The sequence below is a fragment of the Lactuca sativa genome, chromosome 9, assembly GCF_002870075.4.
Source record: "Lactuca sativa cultivar Salinas chromosome 9, Lsat_Salinas_v11, whole genome shotgun sequence".
NCBI classification, from domain to species: domain Eukaryota; kingdom Viridiplantae; phylum Streptophyta; class Magnoliopsida; order Asterales; family Asteraceae; genus Lactuca; species Lactuca sativa.
This window is the reverse complement of record NC_056631.2, coordinates 88,047,277-88,063,333: the sequence shown is the minus strand read 5'-3', so window position 1 is coordinate 88,063,333 and position 16,057 is coordinate 88,047,277. Positions and strand designations below refer to the sequence as shown.

The following is a 16,057-nucleotide window of genomic DNA, read 5'->3' as shown; positions in this document are numbered from 1 at the left end:
CTTTTACTTATATATAAAATTGTATATGTATATAAATATAAAAGTTATTTCATTAAGTTTAATTACCCTTTGTAACATGTTGAGCAAAGGATTACATGCAAAAATAGTTATTTACCAATTCATAAAGTACATATAAATTATAATAGGTATAATTTATGATTCATAGAACAATAATTCATGATTTAAGTATACAAGAATACGCTGTTTTACATGCAACAAGGGTTTTGATACAAAACAAATCAAGGGTTTACATTTTTCAAACACATGTTCGGAATACAAATTCAAGAACATACTGTCAATCATTTATTTCAGAATGATTGGGTTTTCATAACTGATATACATGTAACGTTTATATGCTTTTTACGAGACATTCAATTCAGGTTGTTTAATTCATTTTAGACAACCAAAGTAAAGCCCTGACACTATAACCAGAATCTCCAGTCCGGGGATCGAAACAAGTTGTGTGTAGATCTATATCGGGATTGACAACCCCGCACTCAGGCTGCTAGCTACAGTAAGGCATACACGCCAATGAGTGGCAATTGTTATCAACAATTTAAACGCTCACAAGGCGTTTGTTTCAGGCGTTTTCGTCTTAGTATGGTTATAATAACTCATTAAAAAGATATTAACAACACGTTAGTGTATAAACAACTAAACGTAAGTACATCTTCAAAGTACCAGTTTACAAAATACAAAGTACAATGGTATACTACAGTTTTCAATAACAGCTGGTGAAGCCATGTACACTCTCAGTTACAAGTTTTACTAATACATTGGTTTACAAATAGGACGGTTTTATGGGAATAAAACTACTTTTCATATACCACAGAAAATATGGGATTTTCTAGAACAGTTTTCATATTCAAAATACAAAGACACCCATTCAAACATAAAGACTTATGTACTCACTCAACTTATTGTTGATACTCTCTTTTTGAATTACTTGTATTCTCAGGGAAATAATAACAGGTACTCCCCGAGCTTTTTGAGAAGATGGAGCCATTATGAGTCATATCCTCTTTTTTTGTATAACTATTTTGGTTTCAATATACAATGATTGAACACATGTAAATACTTATACTTTTAAATACAATGGTTGTTTGTACTTTGATTACTATGATGCATGTGTTTTGATACTACAAATGAATTCCTCCACCCCCGAACGTTTCCGCCGTCTGGTTTGGGGGTGTGATATTACGTCCAAAGTCCAACTCCGCATCAAAATCCTGAAAAATACACTAAAATATAAGCAATATGGGCATTCTTATGGAAACCGAACATGCTTGGAATTATATTAAAAACATGGTTATAAAATTCCGAAAATACGATACAAAATAAGATTAAATGTAACCAAAATGATGCATAAAATGCATCTAACAATAATTACGTTCTTAAAGGTTCCACTGATCATTTAATGAATTAATTGGAGTGTTTCGGATGATAATACACCTCCTAATCATGTGTGAGAACCTATATAAATGGTATAAAGTTAGTTGGAAAGGACCTTCAAGAACTATGCAAAGTAAAGTGTTATTTTGAGAAAAAAAACAAAAGTAAAAAGTGTGCAGCCATGAAAGCGTGGGTTGTGTTTCACTAAGCCTTGGCAAAGAGCATGCCGTGTTTCATTCTGAGAAATTTCCACTTGTTTTCCCTAAATTGTGTTTGTCTCATCGGTTTGACCTAATTCCAATTGCATTAGTTAGGAATGGTTGAAAAATGATGTTTAGAAGAGTTTATAATTTTTATGATCCTTAAGGGTATTGTGGTCATTTTGTTGACCTTCACCTACATGTTATATAGGTGGCGTTTAAGAGTGTTGGTTTAAGCAAATGAACAAGAAGAGGACTAGCTAACCTTCTTATGATTGAGGTGAGTACATTTTGGCATTTTCCTACTTTGAGGTACATGGAAAATGATTTTATGATAATGAAATACTGATGCTTTGATATATGAATTGTTTTGAAATAAAAGTGTTACATACTTTTGAAAAGAATGTTTTCAAATAACGCCTTGAAATCAAGAACTTTTTGAAAGAAAAGAATGTTTTGGAAGAACATATGTTTTGATATGTGGAATGTGTCTTTTCAAAGTATATTTTTCTAGTAATATATTTTATTATAAATGGTGATATGAGTATTGATAATGTTTGAAAGTAAAAGCTCGAAAGAAAGTAAAAAAGGCACAATGAAAACTGTCCGGACCATGATACCTCAAAAGAGGCACTAGAGGAATCAACTAGGATGTTACATTCTCTTTGGAAGTAGATATCCTAATATAGCATGATACCTTGGTGTACTGATATTGTTCTTTTCAAATTGGAACTTGACTTGAAAAGTGATCAAATTAAATGATACCTTGGTGGACTGATTTTGTTCTTTTCACCTTGACACTTGATTTGGGAGGGGATCAAATGATATAATATGATATGATATGTTATGTTATGTATGAAATGATTTTCATGTAAATTCTTTGAAATGTTTCAATAAAAATGTGATAAATGTTTTGGGTCACAAACCCGCATATCTCACGAGACATTATTGTCTTATGCATTTCTTTTTAATGTCATATATCTCAGGTTACACTTAAGGAGAAAGGATGATAGATGGAGGTTAGAAGTTAAGAGATGGTGAATGGAGTGGACCTTTTTATGTTCCTTATTAATGGTATTGATATAATTTGTATTTGCTTGCTATGGTTTGTATAATGCTTAATGGTAACACTCAATGTTTTAATCGTAAATGTTTTTGTGGGACCAAGTTTTTGTTAAATGCGGGTTGATTACTGAAATGGTTTTATAACTATATCATTTTTAACTTTGAAAAAATTATGGTGTTACACGCTCCTCTAATTACCGAGCCTCGTTGATGAACACGATTGGAGGGTAATATTCTAGTGTTTTCAGAACGGATTTTAGTTGTTCTTTGTCTGGGTAATATGAGATTTGGAGGGTTGGTTTTGATTTCCAAATGTTGGGACTTCATCTCACATGGATGCGATAAAGTTGGGCGTTTCTTCTTCAAATCCTTCTATAGATCCGATAAATTAGGATTTAATTGACTCTCCATCCCCCTAATGATGAAGGTATTGCGTTTGTTAGGATTTGAATTCATTTCCATCTTATGAGAGCAAGGGATTACAATGGTTGGGTGTTGATTTGGTTGTGGAAGTAGAATCATCACAACTATTTGCTTCTCAACCACCCGAGAGCACCTCAACCACCAGAGATCTCCTTAACCACCGACTTACTCCATCACCAGCTTGCTTCTCAATCACTGACGATCAAGGTAATGAAATTAGGTTAAACCTAAAATGGCCATGAAATTAGAATCACCATGGCTTTTTGAAGCTTCTATTTGTTGGATTAAGATGTCTAAGGACCTAGCTAAATTGGTATAATATTGATAAATAAAAAGTAAAGTCCTTTTGGGTTGCCCTTATAACTAAGAAATTGATTAGATTGATTATTAGAGAGAGATAAAATGATTTATTAATATATTATATGATTAACAGATTAATTATAAATAGTTATAATTAATTTATAATTAATTTGGAATTAATTTTAGGTTAATTAGAATTAATTAAAGGTTGAAAGACTAAATTTGTAATTATTAAAAAATTGAGCAGATGAGAGATTCCAGAACCTTCCTCCAATGGATGGTTTTGGAGACCCTAAAAGGGTTGTTAGAATCCTCCATTTAGACAATCAAGGAACCAGATAACTATCTTATTTGAGATAGTATTATTTTATGATAAAATTAGGGTTTTTAGATGTCTCCTAGTCAGCTATAAATATAGCCTTATACCATGGAATTTTCAGCCACTCTATTCCTCCATACTAGATCCGAAAATTGGTCCTCTCTCCTATCTCCTAATCTTTATAGGGTTCTTGTGTTGTGGGTGTAAACCATTGGAGGCTCGCACACAATTAGAGCTTGATTTCAAAGAGACTTGTTGATTGATCTTGTTGGATTCAATGGTTTGTTTACAATAACAAATTAAGGGTGTGTGATTCTTTTGTGAATTTCGATTTCCATTAGGGTTTAGAACTTTTGTTGTTCAATAGTATGTTGCTTCAATAGTGTTATGACATAGATCAAAGTAGGTTGCATGTAGCCTTAAAAGTATAAGGATTTTCCACATTATTACATGTAAAACCCATCATTATTTTCTCTCTTGTGAATGGAATATGATTGTCATTTGGTTATTGGTAGTATTTTTGGCCCGTTGAGCGTTATTTTGGTTGATAATTTGTAATTTGACTTGTAAATTGTAATCTGTCTCCTGATCATCCATGTGTGATTTTTGTTAATCAAATATGGAACTTTTTTTTATGCTTCTTATTCATCTTCTATACAAACCTTCAAAAACAGGGTAAGGAGGGGTGGGTGTTGGATAGTGGTGGTGGACCGGGGGGGGGGGGGGGGATAATGAGTCTGAGAGGAAGGAAGAAGTATAAAGGGATGCTATTTTTTTTTCTTTTATATGTAAACATAGAAAAAAAGATAATAGAAATTATAAGGGCATAAAAGTTTTTTTATACGGGTGAGAGACCAACCATAATAGAAATTGAAAATCACAAGGACCTTCCATGGAGTTTTTTAAAGTTAGAGACTAAAACCTAGATTTTGAAAAACCATAGGGACCATTCATAAATTATGTATTATTATTATTATTTAACCTATTTACATGTTTTTCATATTTTAGTTGTTATTTATTTATTTATTTTTGTTCGTTTAGATTACCCATATGTTATTTTTTTGTTCCGACTATCTCAGTGTTATTTTTTTCGATTTTGGACTATTCATATGATATTTTTTCATTCCGACTATCTTAATGTTATTTTTCTGTTATTTTTTCATTCAGACTATCTATGCATTATTTTTTTTCGTTTCGACTATCATTATGTTATTTTTGTTCCAACTATCCTTATGTTGTTTTTTCTTCGGTCAGATTATCATTATGTTATTTTTTTGTTCGGATTATTTTTGTGTGATTTTTTTTTGTTGTAACTATCTCTGTGTTTTGTTTGTTTCAACTATCACTGCCTTATTTTTCATTTAAACTATCCTTATGTTATTTTTTTTTTCATTCAGACTATCCATGTGTTATTTTGTTTTCGTTCGGACTATCAGCATGTTATTTTTTTGTTTGAACTTTTTGATGTTATTATTTTGTTACGATTTTCGTAGCCATTAAATAAAACTCACACACAAACATACATATAATTGTTCGTTTATTTTTTTTATACAAAAATAAAAATATAACACAAGAATAGATGGGACGAGAAAATAACAAAGAGATAGTTCGAACAAAAAACAACACATGGATAATCCGAACAAAAAATAACGTAGGGATAATTCGACTGAAAAAAATAACACAATGCTAGTCCAAACGGAAAAATAACCCAATAATAGTCCGGACGAAAAAATAATATATTGATAGTCCGGACGAAAAGAAAAATAACATATGGAGTTTAAACAAAAAAAATAACATATAGATAATCCATATAGATAATCTGAATAAAAAAAATAACCCAGAGATAGTCAGAACAATACATATAAACAATCGTAATATTTTTATTGAACAATATGTAGCTACCATCGTTTGTAAAAATAAAGATACAATTATACATAAAAAAAATATTTTCTAAATAATAAAAAAAAAATAATAACAAAAAATCAAATCGCAAAAACAAATTCTATTATTATTCTTATTATTTATTATTATTGTGTGAAGAAACTTGAAACAAGGTTCGTTTAAGTCCACGAGGATTTACCATGAAACTAAGAAAGCATCTTGTGGGCATGTCACAGAATCTTTTACCGATTTCCCCAATTACCTCTCGACACTCTGAAACCTTTTGCCTTTTCTTCAACTTTCCATTTTTATCTTCCCACACAAACCCTTCCAACTGTCGCCGTCCGATCTCTATCTCCACTCTCCCCTCCCCCAATTCTTTACCATCTTCAATCCCTTCCACTCTCACTAACTCTCACGTCCTCTCTTTCCGGGTTTTCATTCTTGGATCCCCTCAATCCATAACTCTTTCCCTGTAATCTCTCTTCTCCATCTGGGGTTTCGCAATCCAATCCCCCTTTCCAATCTTCTGATCAAATTCGCTGTTTCTATCCACCAAAATTCGTTCTGGGTATTTTAATTCGAGTTCGCTTCCACGATCCACCATCTATTGGATTCATCCATGGATGGTCGGAGCTACAACCACCACCGTGTACACATGTCGGATGTGGTTTTCGAGTGTGTGATTCCATACATACACGACTCACGCGACCGTCAATCGGTATCCTTGGTCTGCCGGAGATGGTACGAACTGGAAGCCCAGACACGTAAACAGGTGATGATTGCGTTGTGTTATACGGCGACACCGAAGCAGCTATGGCGGAGGTTCCCCTACCTTGAGTCACTGAAACTGAAAGGGAAACCGCGAGCTGCCATGTATAACTTGATCCCGGAGGATTGGGGTGGGTTTGTGACGCCGTGGGTGGAGGAGATTGCGAGATCTTTCGTTTGCTTAAAAGCTGTTCACTTTAGAAGGATGATTGTTAAAGATGATGATCTTGAGCTACTTGCACGTTCACGTGGCCATGTTCTTCAGGTTCTTAAGCTTGATAAGTGCTCTGGTTTTTCCACCGATGGTTTATTGCATATATGTCGATCTTGCAGGTATTATCTCCATCTTTTTTACCCTATTTAACATTTGTTAATTGCTGAATCTTCCATTATTTGGTCCTTGATTCATTCGATAAACAATAAACTATGATATGTTATTATCTTCTTAATTATTATTTGTTTAATTACCCTACTCTTTGGCTTTGTTGCGATTTGTTGGATAATATGAAATAAGGAACTTGTACAACATTTGTAGAATTTAAAGGTGGACAGGGTTGCATACCCTATAAAGTGCCTATAAAGTCTAAATTTTGGTGTAAAGTCTAAATTTTGGTGTAAAGTGACTCGATCAAATACACTTTATTTCTTTTCATTTATTCCATTATTTTAGAGCGGATGAAAAATATGACTTAAATTTTTGGATAGTTAAAATGTAATTGCTTTGAGAGCTTTGTTTATATGATTGTCGTAATCTATATCATATAACGAATTAAAGATTGTGCATAATATTCTTGGGTTCCTTTTTTTACCTTTATATTATGGAAAAAGAGTAAACTTTTTATTCTTCCAAGGTTTGAAATAGTTTCATTTCAAATTCACACAACATGAGAACCTTGATACACAATTTTCAATCTTTAACTTTATAAAGTCAATGCAATAATCAAAACCCTTGAAAAATACCATCATATCTTTAATTGTCTACATGTTTGAACTCAAATGTCAAGATTTTGTCTTATTAGGTGAAGAGTTGTAAATTGTAATCATTGGTGTTTTCATGACATTGCAGGAATCTGAATACATTATTTCTAGAAGAGAGTCAAGTAATAGAGAAAGATGGAGAGTGGCTACATGAACTTGCATTAAACAACACTGTTCTTGAAACATTGAACTTTTACATGACAGATCTTTCTTGTGTTAATATCAAAGATCTTGAACTTATAGCCAAAAATTGCAGGAATTTAGTTTCAGTCAAAATAGGTGATTGTGAAATCTTGGATCTTGTTGATTTCTTTCGTGCTGCTGTTTCACTTGAAGAATTTGGTGGAGGTTGTTTTAATGATCAAGCAGAACAATATGCTTCAATGTCTTATCCTCCAAGATTGTGTCTTTTAGGTTTAAATTACATGAGTACAAATGAGATGCCCATTGTGTTTCCATTTGCATCAAGGCTTAAAAAGTTGGATCTTCTTTATGCGCTTCTTGATACAGAGGATCATTGCCGATTGCTTCCAATGTGTCCCAATCTTGAAGTTCTTGAGGTAAAAATCTCATTTTTTTCCTCTTATTCTTGATTTGGGTTGTTTCAAGATTCAAACATGATATGAGTTCTTGGAAAATTAGTAAGAAACTGGTATCAAGATTAGCTTATTATACTTATGGACCAAAAAAAGATATGCTTTTTGACTATATAGTTAATTGGGTTTATTCAAGATTCTTTCTTGATACAAGTTCTTGAAATATTAGTCTAAAAATTGTTTAAAGATTATGTTATACGTATGATTCTTGTCACATACTCTCTCCCCACAAAGAAAAGATTGCATTTTGACTCTACTTTTAATTGGGTTATTTCAAGATTCAAACTTTGATATGAGTTCTTCAAATATTAGTCTAAAACTTGTGTAAAGATTATGTTATACATGCAATTATCGTCACATACTCTCTCCCCATTAAGAAAAGACATAAATTTTGACTCTACTCTTAATCGGGCTATTTCAAGATTCAAACTTGATATGAGTTCTTAAAATATTCGTCTAAAAACTGGTATAAAGGTTATGTTAAACTTATGATTCTCACCACATAAAGAAAAGATGCGCATTTTTTACTCTACTCATGATTGGGTTATTTCAAGATTCTAACGTGATATGATTTCTTCAAATATTAATCTAAAATTGGCATAATAAACAAATAACCAAATTTACATTGCTATTTCTTGCATTTTAAAGATAATATTTTACTTATGAACAGACAAGAAACGTAATCGGAGATCGCGGAATGGAAGTTCTTGCTAATTGTTGCAAAAAATTAAAACGATTACGAATCGAACGAGGTGCAGATGAACAAGAAATGGAAGACGAAGAAGGAATCGTTTCTCAAAGAGGCTTAACAGCTTTATCACAAGGTTGTATCCAATTACAATACATTGCTGTATACGTATCAGACATCACAAACGCAGCTCTCGAATCCATGGGAATACACCTAAAAAACCTCTGCGATTTCCGCATGGTGTTGCTAGACAGAGAAGAGATAATTACCGATTTACCCCTCGACAATGGAGTCCGAGCTTTACTCAACGGTTGCCATAAGCTTAAACGATTCGCTCTGTATCTTCGACCTGGAGGTTTGACCGATGTGGGTTTGACTTATATCGGTCAATACAGTCAAAATGTACGATGGATGCTATTAGGTTATGTTGGCGAATCTGATGACGGGCTTTTAGGGTTTTCAAAAGGGTGTCCGAGTTTACAAAAATTGGAAGTGAGAGGGTGTTGTTTTAGCGAACAAGCACTTGCGATTGCTGTTTTACAATTGAGATGTTTGAGGTATTTATGGGTTCAAGGGTATAGAGGGTCATCTACTGGATGTGATTTGTTAACAATGGCGCGACCTTTTTGGAATATTGAAATAATTCCTTCTAGAAGAGTCGTTGTTGTTGGGGAAGATAAAGAGGATGAACAACCTGCTCATATACTTGCTTATTACTCTCTTGCTGGACCTAGAACGGATTTCCCACCTTCTGTTATCTCACTTGATTCCATTCCTGTTCTTGATTCCATTCCGGTGATAGATGAATAGAAGAGATGTGTATAGATCTTTCATTCCACAAGCTCTAGACATAGTCTTCTGTTTCATGTTATATTCTCATTAAGCTTGATGTATTTGAAATCTTGAAGGTTTTTTTTTATGTTAATGAATAATGAGCCATTTTTAGTGAACCTCCATACATGTTAACAAGATTATCAAGGGTGATATTCAAGAAAGTGTAATAAAGATTGTACATATGTTTTTATGTCTTGGTATTTAATTTCTTTTCTAGATTTTTGAGTAGTTTTTGTTTGAAGAGGATAAGGATTTAATAAATTAAGAGAGTCATGGATGCATAATGGATACTTTTTATGCTTGTGGGAACCAAAATATCAAGAGAAGTAGTCGCTTTCATAGTATCATTGGTTTTAACTGAAAAGTGACATTCACGACACAAATATTAAAGATGATAGTCTTTAAAGGTTGTGTAGATCCTCTTATCAGATTTGTAAGTGAATTTTACCTTTCTACAAAAGAGTTATCCTTTCAATAACTCATGATTCTGCCGACATGTTCATGTTCTAAGATATCATATGAGATGTAAATCTGACACCTAATGGTTTGCTAGATAGCCAATTTAAGAAGCCGAATCTGTATTAAAATTAGAACTCCAACACTATTAATGAGACTTGACTTGTTGACCTTTTTTTTTTTTTTTTTTTTTTTTCCAAGTATAACACTCTAGAATCAAGTGTGGTAAAGTTGGGGACGAATAAATTTACTTTAGGAACTTCTCAATTGACTATCATGATTTGTAGGTGTCAATTGTTTTATATTTATATTCCTTATAATATCGGATAACAAGAACATTTTTGATTAAGAATAATATGAACCAAGGGCATGAAGAACAATGGTTGAATCTTTATTTATTTATTTTTGAACGGCTAACTTACAAATATTCTAAATTTTATTTCTAAACTAAACATTTATCTATCGGGAGACTTGAACCCTTAACCACTTATGACATATTAAAAATACACCTGATATCAATGGATCAAAACTCATTTGTTAGTTAGTGTATCTTATGAGTATAAGGTTGTACCATATGTTGTGGGACATCCCCACTAATAAATATTGATCAAAAATAGAATAAAGTGGTGGATGCAAGTGCTTTCTCATGCAACTTGCAGAAAGGTTTCTCCAATTAAAAATTTGTTTTATGATAGTGAGGGCCTTTGTCATACTCCAAATAAAAGTTGAATTAAACCATATAGTACATAATATACTTTTTTTTTATTGCATATACGTGTGGCTTATGTGTGAAATAAATGAAGTGGACATTTATGTGTATGGGCACTTAAGGTTGGCTTTTCTGTGGATGATCTTTGTATTATAGTATCAACCACTTACTAGTTTAGTACCCATTAGGAAACCAATAGTGATCTTCTTTATGGGATACAAACTCTTTGCTTCGTCTTTAGAAGCAACACTTTTCTTGACAACGTTTATTGCACTAAATACACCATATTATATATTTCTCTAAAGAGCTCTTGATGGGACTGATGCATTAGTGTTGATATTGATGATGCCATGAACTTGGATTCCTCACCTTACGTTATTTGAATTTCAAATTTACAAAAGAAAATGATTAAATCGTTAGAAGTATCTTGGGTATGATCATGAAGATACGTTCTTAATGATCAAATTTGTAATGGTACTGTGGGGTAAAGAGTATAAGAGAAATGTATAAGAGCAATCGGTATGGGCCAAAACGAGAAATGACGCGGGTGACCTGGCGGTGCGCAACGCCGTCTTAACGGGGGGAACACCCCCCCCCCCCAACTCGTTGCATCTCGTCCTTCAGTTCTCGTGGCCATCGAAACGAAGTGAAACAGGAAAAATTACCGTTGTGGCTCTTATGACCGTTTACAAACGGTCACATTCAAACAAATTTTTTTTTATTATTTTTTTTTACCTTTTTACCTATATATATACATATACTCATTTTATTTCAAATTTTACATCTCTTTTAACATTCTATCTATACTTTTATAGACTTTCTTACTTAAAAAAATGGAGCAAAACCCAAACATCTCCCCATCATCAAACCCAAACACACAACCAAACACAACCTCGCCTCTCCGATTTGTGGGTTATGAAGGTTATTTCAACCTTTTATTGTCTCAAGGCTCACCACAAATCACATACCAAGACGTCACTTTCAATCCCGCTTCACCGCCACTATAGTTTCCTAACTTACATTACCTTCAACAAAATCAATTTGGTCAAAACCCAAATTTACAACAAAACCTTTTCCCTTCTTTTGCTTCGATGCAACAAACAACCAACCAACCATCGCCTACGACACAACAATCCGGTGAAGTGGAAGCGGGAGGTAGTAGGAGAGGGAAAGGGAAAGGAAAAGGAAAATCAAAAAGGAAATCAATAGCGGTAGAAACAGAAAATGCAGACGTTCCACAATGGTGGACACCGGAAGAGGAATACGCTTTGACGGTGGCTTGGTGTGGTACTTTAAAAACGAACTTTGCGGAAATGGAATGACAAAAGGAGATTATTGGGGGGAGGTGCTCGACAAGTTTCACGCTATTTTAAAGAAAAATCTATATCGCAACAATGACATGTTGAGCAGCAAATGGGGTCAAATAACTAAGCGGTACAACAAATTCAACGGTATTTACAACCAGCTTGAGGCGCAACAACAAAGCGGAACCAACGACTTCGAATTGTTCAAATCTACTAAGGAACAATATCAGGTTGAAATGGGTTATGTTTTCGACTTTGAAAAATCATGGGAATTGTTGCGAGAGGATCCAAAGTGGAATAAAACGCCTACATCGTCGGAGGTTCAATCCAAAAGGTCTCGCAATTCTAGCTCGGTCGACGTGTCGGACGCACGGACTAACATCGACCTAAACGCCGACGACGATGAGATCCCGGATGATATCCAAGAGATATCACCACCACGACGACCACCCGGACGTGACAAAGCGAGGCGCGCTGCAAGACATGCGGAGGAGGTGGAGACGAGAGCAAAAGAGGCGGCGGAAATGAGAGCAAAATTCGATGAACAAAATTTATTAATAAAAGAAAAAATAAGTTGAAACGTCTTCATTTGGAGTTCCTGGAAAGACAGGCACGGGAGAAGCAGGAGCAAAAAGAGAGGGAACTAATGACACATCAGTTGTCAATTCTTCGGACGAGCGAGGAGGGTTTGCCGCCTGCTGATCTAGTAGTGCTACAAGCGATGAATGAACAAATTAGGAATAAATATTTGGGTTAATTAGGATTGTTATGTGGTTTTAATAGTAATTTGAATGATATTTTAATTATAATATTAGATTTAAAATTATATTTTTTTTAATTGTAATCGTAATTTTAGATTTTAAATAGTATGTCTTTTTTTTTGTTTTTAAAATTTTATGTTTTATAAAAAATGTATTCATGTTAGTGATTTAAAAAAATGCAAAAAGGAAAAAAAAAACGAAAAAGAAAAAAAAGTAAAAAAAAACCCAATTTCGAAAAAAAATCAAAAATAAAACATATTTATTTTCAAAAAAGTTGATGTTGCATCTTGTTGCCCATTTCTCCACTTGGTGTTATAACACCATTTGCTTATGTGACATGTGAGGTGACACAACTTGGTGTTGCACCTTGTTTCCCACACCCAATGCTCTAAAAACTATTCTCTGTTTTTTTTTTTTTGATCTTATCTTTTCGTGGGAGGTTTGATATGTTTTGTAGGAGACCATTTAGGCTGCTCGGCCTCTCTGTTCTTCGTACAAAAGTGTAGCTTTTTACGAGCTTTTGTTAGGGTAGTGGAACGGAATGGTATTTTGGGCTATTGGCCTTATCTAGTAAAAGGGGGAACAATGTCGTCACCGGATATGAATTTCTGAATTGTAGCTAATTTTAGAAGGAATTAGGGGACACACTTTTGGGAGTCTGAACTCTTAATATTTAATTGATCACAATCATGGCTCTTAACTTCGATCGTATTTACAAAGTTTGAAAGATGGCATGCCTCTGGGTGCATTGAGTGCTTATCAAGCCAAATACTTCTATGACGACATCGTTCTTTGTCACTTCACATTTAACATGATTTGATATTGGTGTATGTTTTTAGAATCGTAACTTGCCCTTCTAGCTTGGTTTATTTTTTTATTGTCTGCAACATCTTCTTCCTGCTCATCATCTTCTTTTGTGGTCGGTTTTTTTTTGTCTTCCTAGTTCATTCTAGGTTGTGACCATCAGCATGAAAGATCGTGTAAGGGAGTTTTTATAAAACAATGATTGTTGTCAGATGTTAGACGATGCCATCAAATGAATTGGTTTGCATCGTGTAGATGGCATTGAAATCCCAAACAATCATGCTTCAATTGCTAAGATGGTGGTTTATAATAGTTTTTAAGCATGTCTTATTTTCTACAAACAACTTTATGAGAGATCTTCTTAGGCATCTCGATTTTAAATCACCCAATCAGATACCAACGACGTGTTTCCAAATTTTGGCTTCAAGTGATTTTGCAATAGTTTTGGTATCATACTATGCTTTCCTAGGATTCCTCTTCCTACACGTGTCAAATGGTCATTGCTAATGTCGAAAAATTACCTCATGAATGCAGGTCGTATATACTTAAAATAAAATAGACGTTTGAATAGATGTCTTTGCCCTAAGGTCTTCATCAAACAAGAAGAGACAATAAGCTTGAATCAAACATTCTATGACTATTTAGTTTTAACTATGTACGACCCTAATGCATTTATCAAATAATCTTTCATTATCAACATAGACCCTAAGCAATTAACAACATAGCAATTATCAACATAAACACATAACATGCATAAATGCATCTCTCCTAAGCATGCATCCTAGCATGCAACCTGAGCAGATCCCTAGCCTAACTTCTAGCATGCAATTCATATAATAGCATACCTCACATTTATGTATGGGTATTTTGGGAAAACTTACTTAAGCCACGGTCGATTACATGCATCACATCCTTTTCTTTTTAAAACCTTTTTTGGAAAAAAGATTTTATTGCAAAAAGATTTTATTAATCCTCAGTTTGAGTCAAGACGCACCCCATATTCAACACCAAATTCCAGGTGTAATTGCTTTTGTGATTTTGGAATTTAAGACTTGAAAATATAAGTTTTTTGGTGGTCACGACTTGGCGGTGTAGTCGCCACGACATGACATCACCTAATGGAATCACACCTTCATTTAAGGCACCACGATGTGGCATGGTGTTGGCCATGGCGTGGTGGAGGCCTACATGCAAAACCTTATTTTTTTTGGGCCTTAAGCACTATTTAAGAGATGTGATGGCTATCGTTTGCTCACCCTCAACCTCCATCACCTCCCTTTCAACGTAAGTTTGCCCTAGCCTCCATTTTTGAGTTCTTGAAGTTTCTTGGTGGTTTTTGGTGACATTGAAGGAGAAGAAGGTGTCCTTCGAGAATAGATCTAGCAAGCAACTTCCCCCACAACCTTATTATACATATTCTGGACCATTGTAAGTCCACAACTTCAAATCTTTATGTGCTATACTTCTAGATCTAGATTCTTATGAACTTTTCTTTGTGTTTGAAATAGTTTGAGTGGATGGATTCCATAAAGTTGGCAACTTTATTGAGTTTTGATTCCATGCAAGAGGTTTTGACCTTATTTTCACCATTTTTTTTACCTAACTAGAGTTTAAGACATGCATTGGAAATGCATGTCCATAAGAAAAGATTTTTATGAGGTCTTTGGGTGTAAGAAAGCTTTCTAGAAGAGATGAATGTGTGACTTAATGGATTAAGGAGTTAATCCTTTAAGTTGTCCAGGAAGAGTTCCCACGACGTGATGATATGCTCACTACGTCGTGGCGATTGGGGTTCTCCTGACTGATTTTTCTTGAGGCTGGCACATCGTGGCAGATGCTTGGCCACGACGTGGTGACCAGCAGAATTGACTTTCGGTTGTTGACCGTTGACTTTTTAACCACGATTTACTTTTGGTTAACTTGAGAGTTTTTGGGCTATAGATTGAGAATGTACCTCTGATTGTTGTGTAAGTGACTCTTAGCACTAGTCTTTGTTTCGTGTGAGCGATGTTGATAGTTTGTCAGCCTACGAGGTAAGTTTTCTTACTATACTTTGTACTGCATTATGTATCCTTGTCTGTAGGATGCTGTTATGTCGTAGTGATCTGTTAGATTGGTAGATCTGTTATGGTTACATGTGTTTTTTGGTTATTGTTTATGTGCATATGTTGACATATTGTGGTTGGGTTGAGGTGGTCCTGCTTTGTGCTATAGACCAAGGTACCCAGGCGGTCCAAGTGTAATGTAGGCCTTGTGAAAGCGGTCCACGTGTATTGTAGGCCTTGCGAGACAGTCCAGTTAGACTATAGGCTCATGTGTGCATGCTTTGTATGTGTATTATTGTGTGGGGTATTTAGGGCAAGTCACTAAGTTTTGGCTGACAGTTGTGGATTTAAATGTTCCAAGTACTTCAGGGGATCGGGGGAAAGGAGAAAGTGTGATTGTTGGTGTGTTATTTATTCATACTAGTTTTTTATTTATAAAGTCCTATCTAATCTCAACTAGTCATAAACAAAAATAGGCAGTGTACCTAGTCGTGAAGTAATATATTTTAAGGTAAAAAAAGGTGTCGAAGA

The 16,057-nt window shown here is 34.3% G+C and overlaps 2 protein-coding genes across 2 annotated transcripts; both read left to right on the top strand.

Moving 5' to 3' along the window:
- The first annotated feature begins 5,798 nt into the window (after window positions 1-5,798).
- On the top strand, window positions 5,799-9,637 carry LOC111896849 (coronatine-insensitive protein 1). The gene is made up of 3 exons (XM_023892831.3): window positions 5,799-6,684; window positions 7,418-7,889; window positions 8,596-9,637. The coding sequence occupies exons 1-3, from the start codon at window positions 6,203-6,205 to the stop codon at window positions 9,421-9,423; spliced, it is 1,782 nt and encodes a 593-aa protein (XP_023748599.1). The 5' UTR covers window positions 5,799-6,202; the 3' UTR covers window positions 9,424-9,637.
- A 2,293-nt stretch (window positions 9,638-11,930) lies between these two features.
- LOC111896822 (uncharacterized) lies at window positions 11,931-12,494 on the top strand. Its single transcript, XM_023892809.1, has one exon. The coding sequence runs from the start codon at window positions 11,931-11,933 to the stop codon at window positions 12,492-12,494; it is 564 nt and encodes a 187-aa protein (XP_023748577.1).
- Window positions 12,495-16,057: the final 3,563 nt, after the last annotated feature.

Bases quoted from the DNA above. Each gene is read 5' to 3' on its own strand.
- LOC111896822 (XM_023892809.1), top strand. From the start codon at position 11,931: ATGACAAAAGGAGATTATTGGGGGGAGGTGCTCGACAAGTTTCACGCT.
- LOC111896849 (XM_023892831.3), top strand. From the start codon at position 6,203: ATGGATGGTCGGAGCTACAACCACCACCGTGTACACATGTCGGATGTG. The intron at 6,685-7,417 runs GTATTATCTCCA...ATGACATTGCAG, and splicing joins CATATATGTCGATCTTGCAG to GAATCTGAATACATTATTTC. The intron at 7,890-8,595 runs GTAAAAATCTCA...ACTTATGAACAG, and splicing joins CCAATCTTGAAGTTCTTGAG to ACAAGAAACGTAATCGGAGA.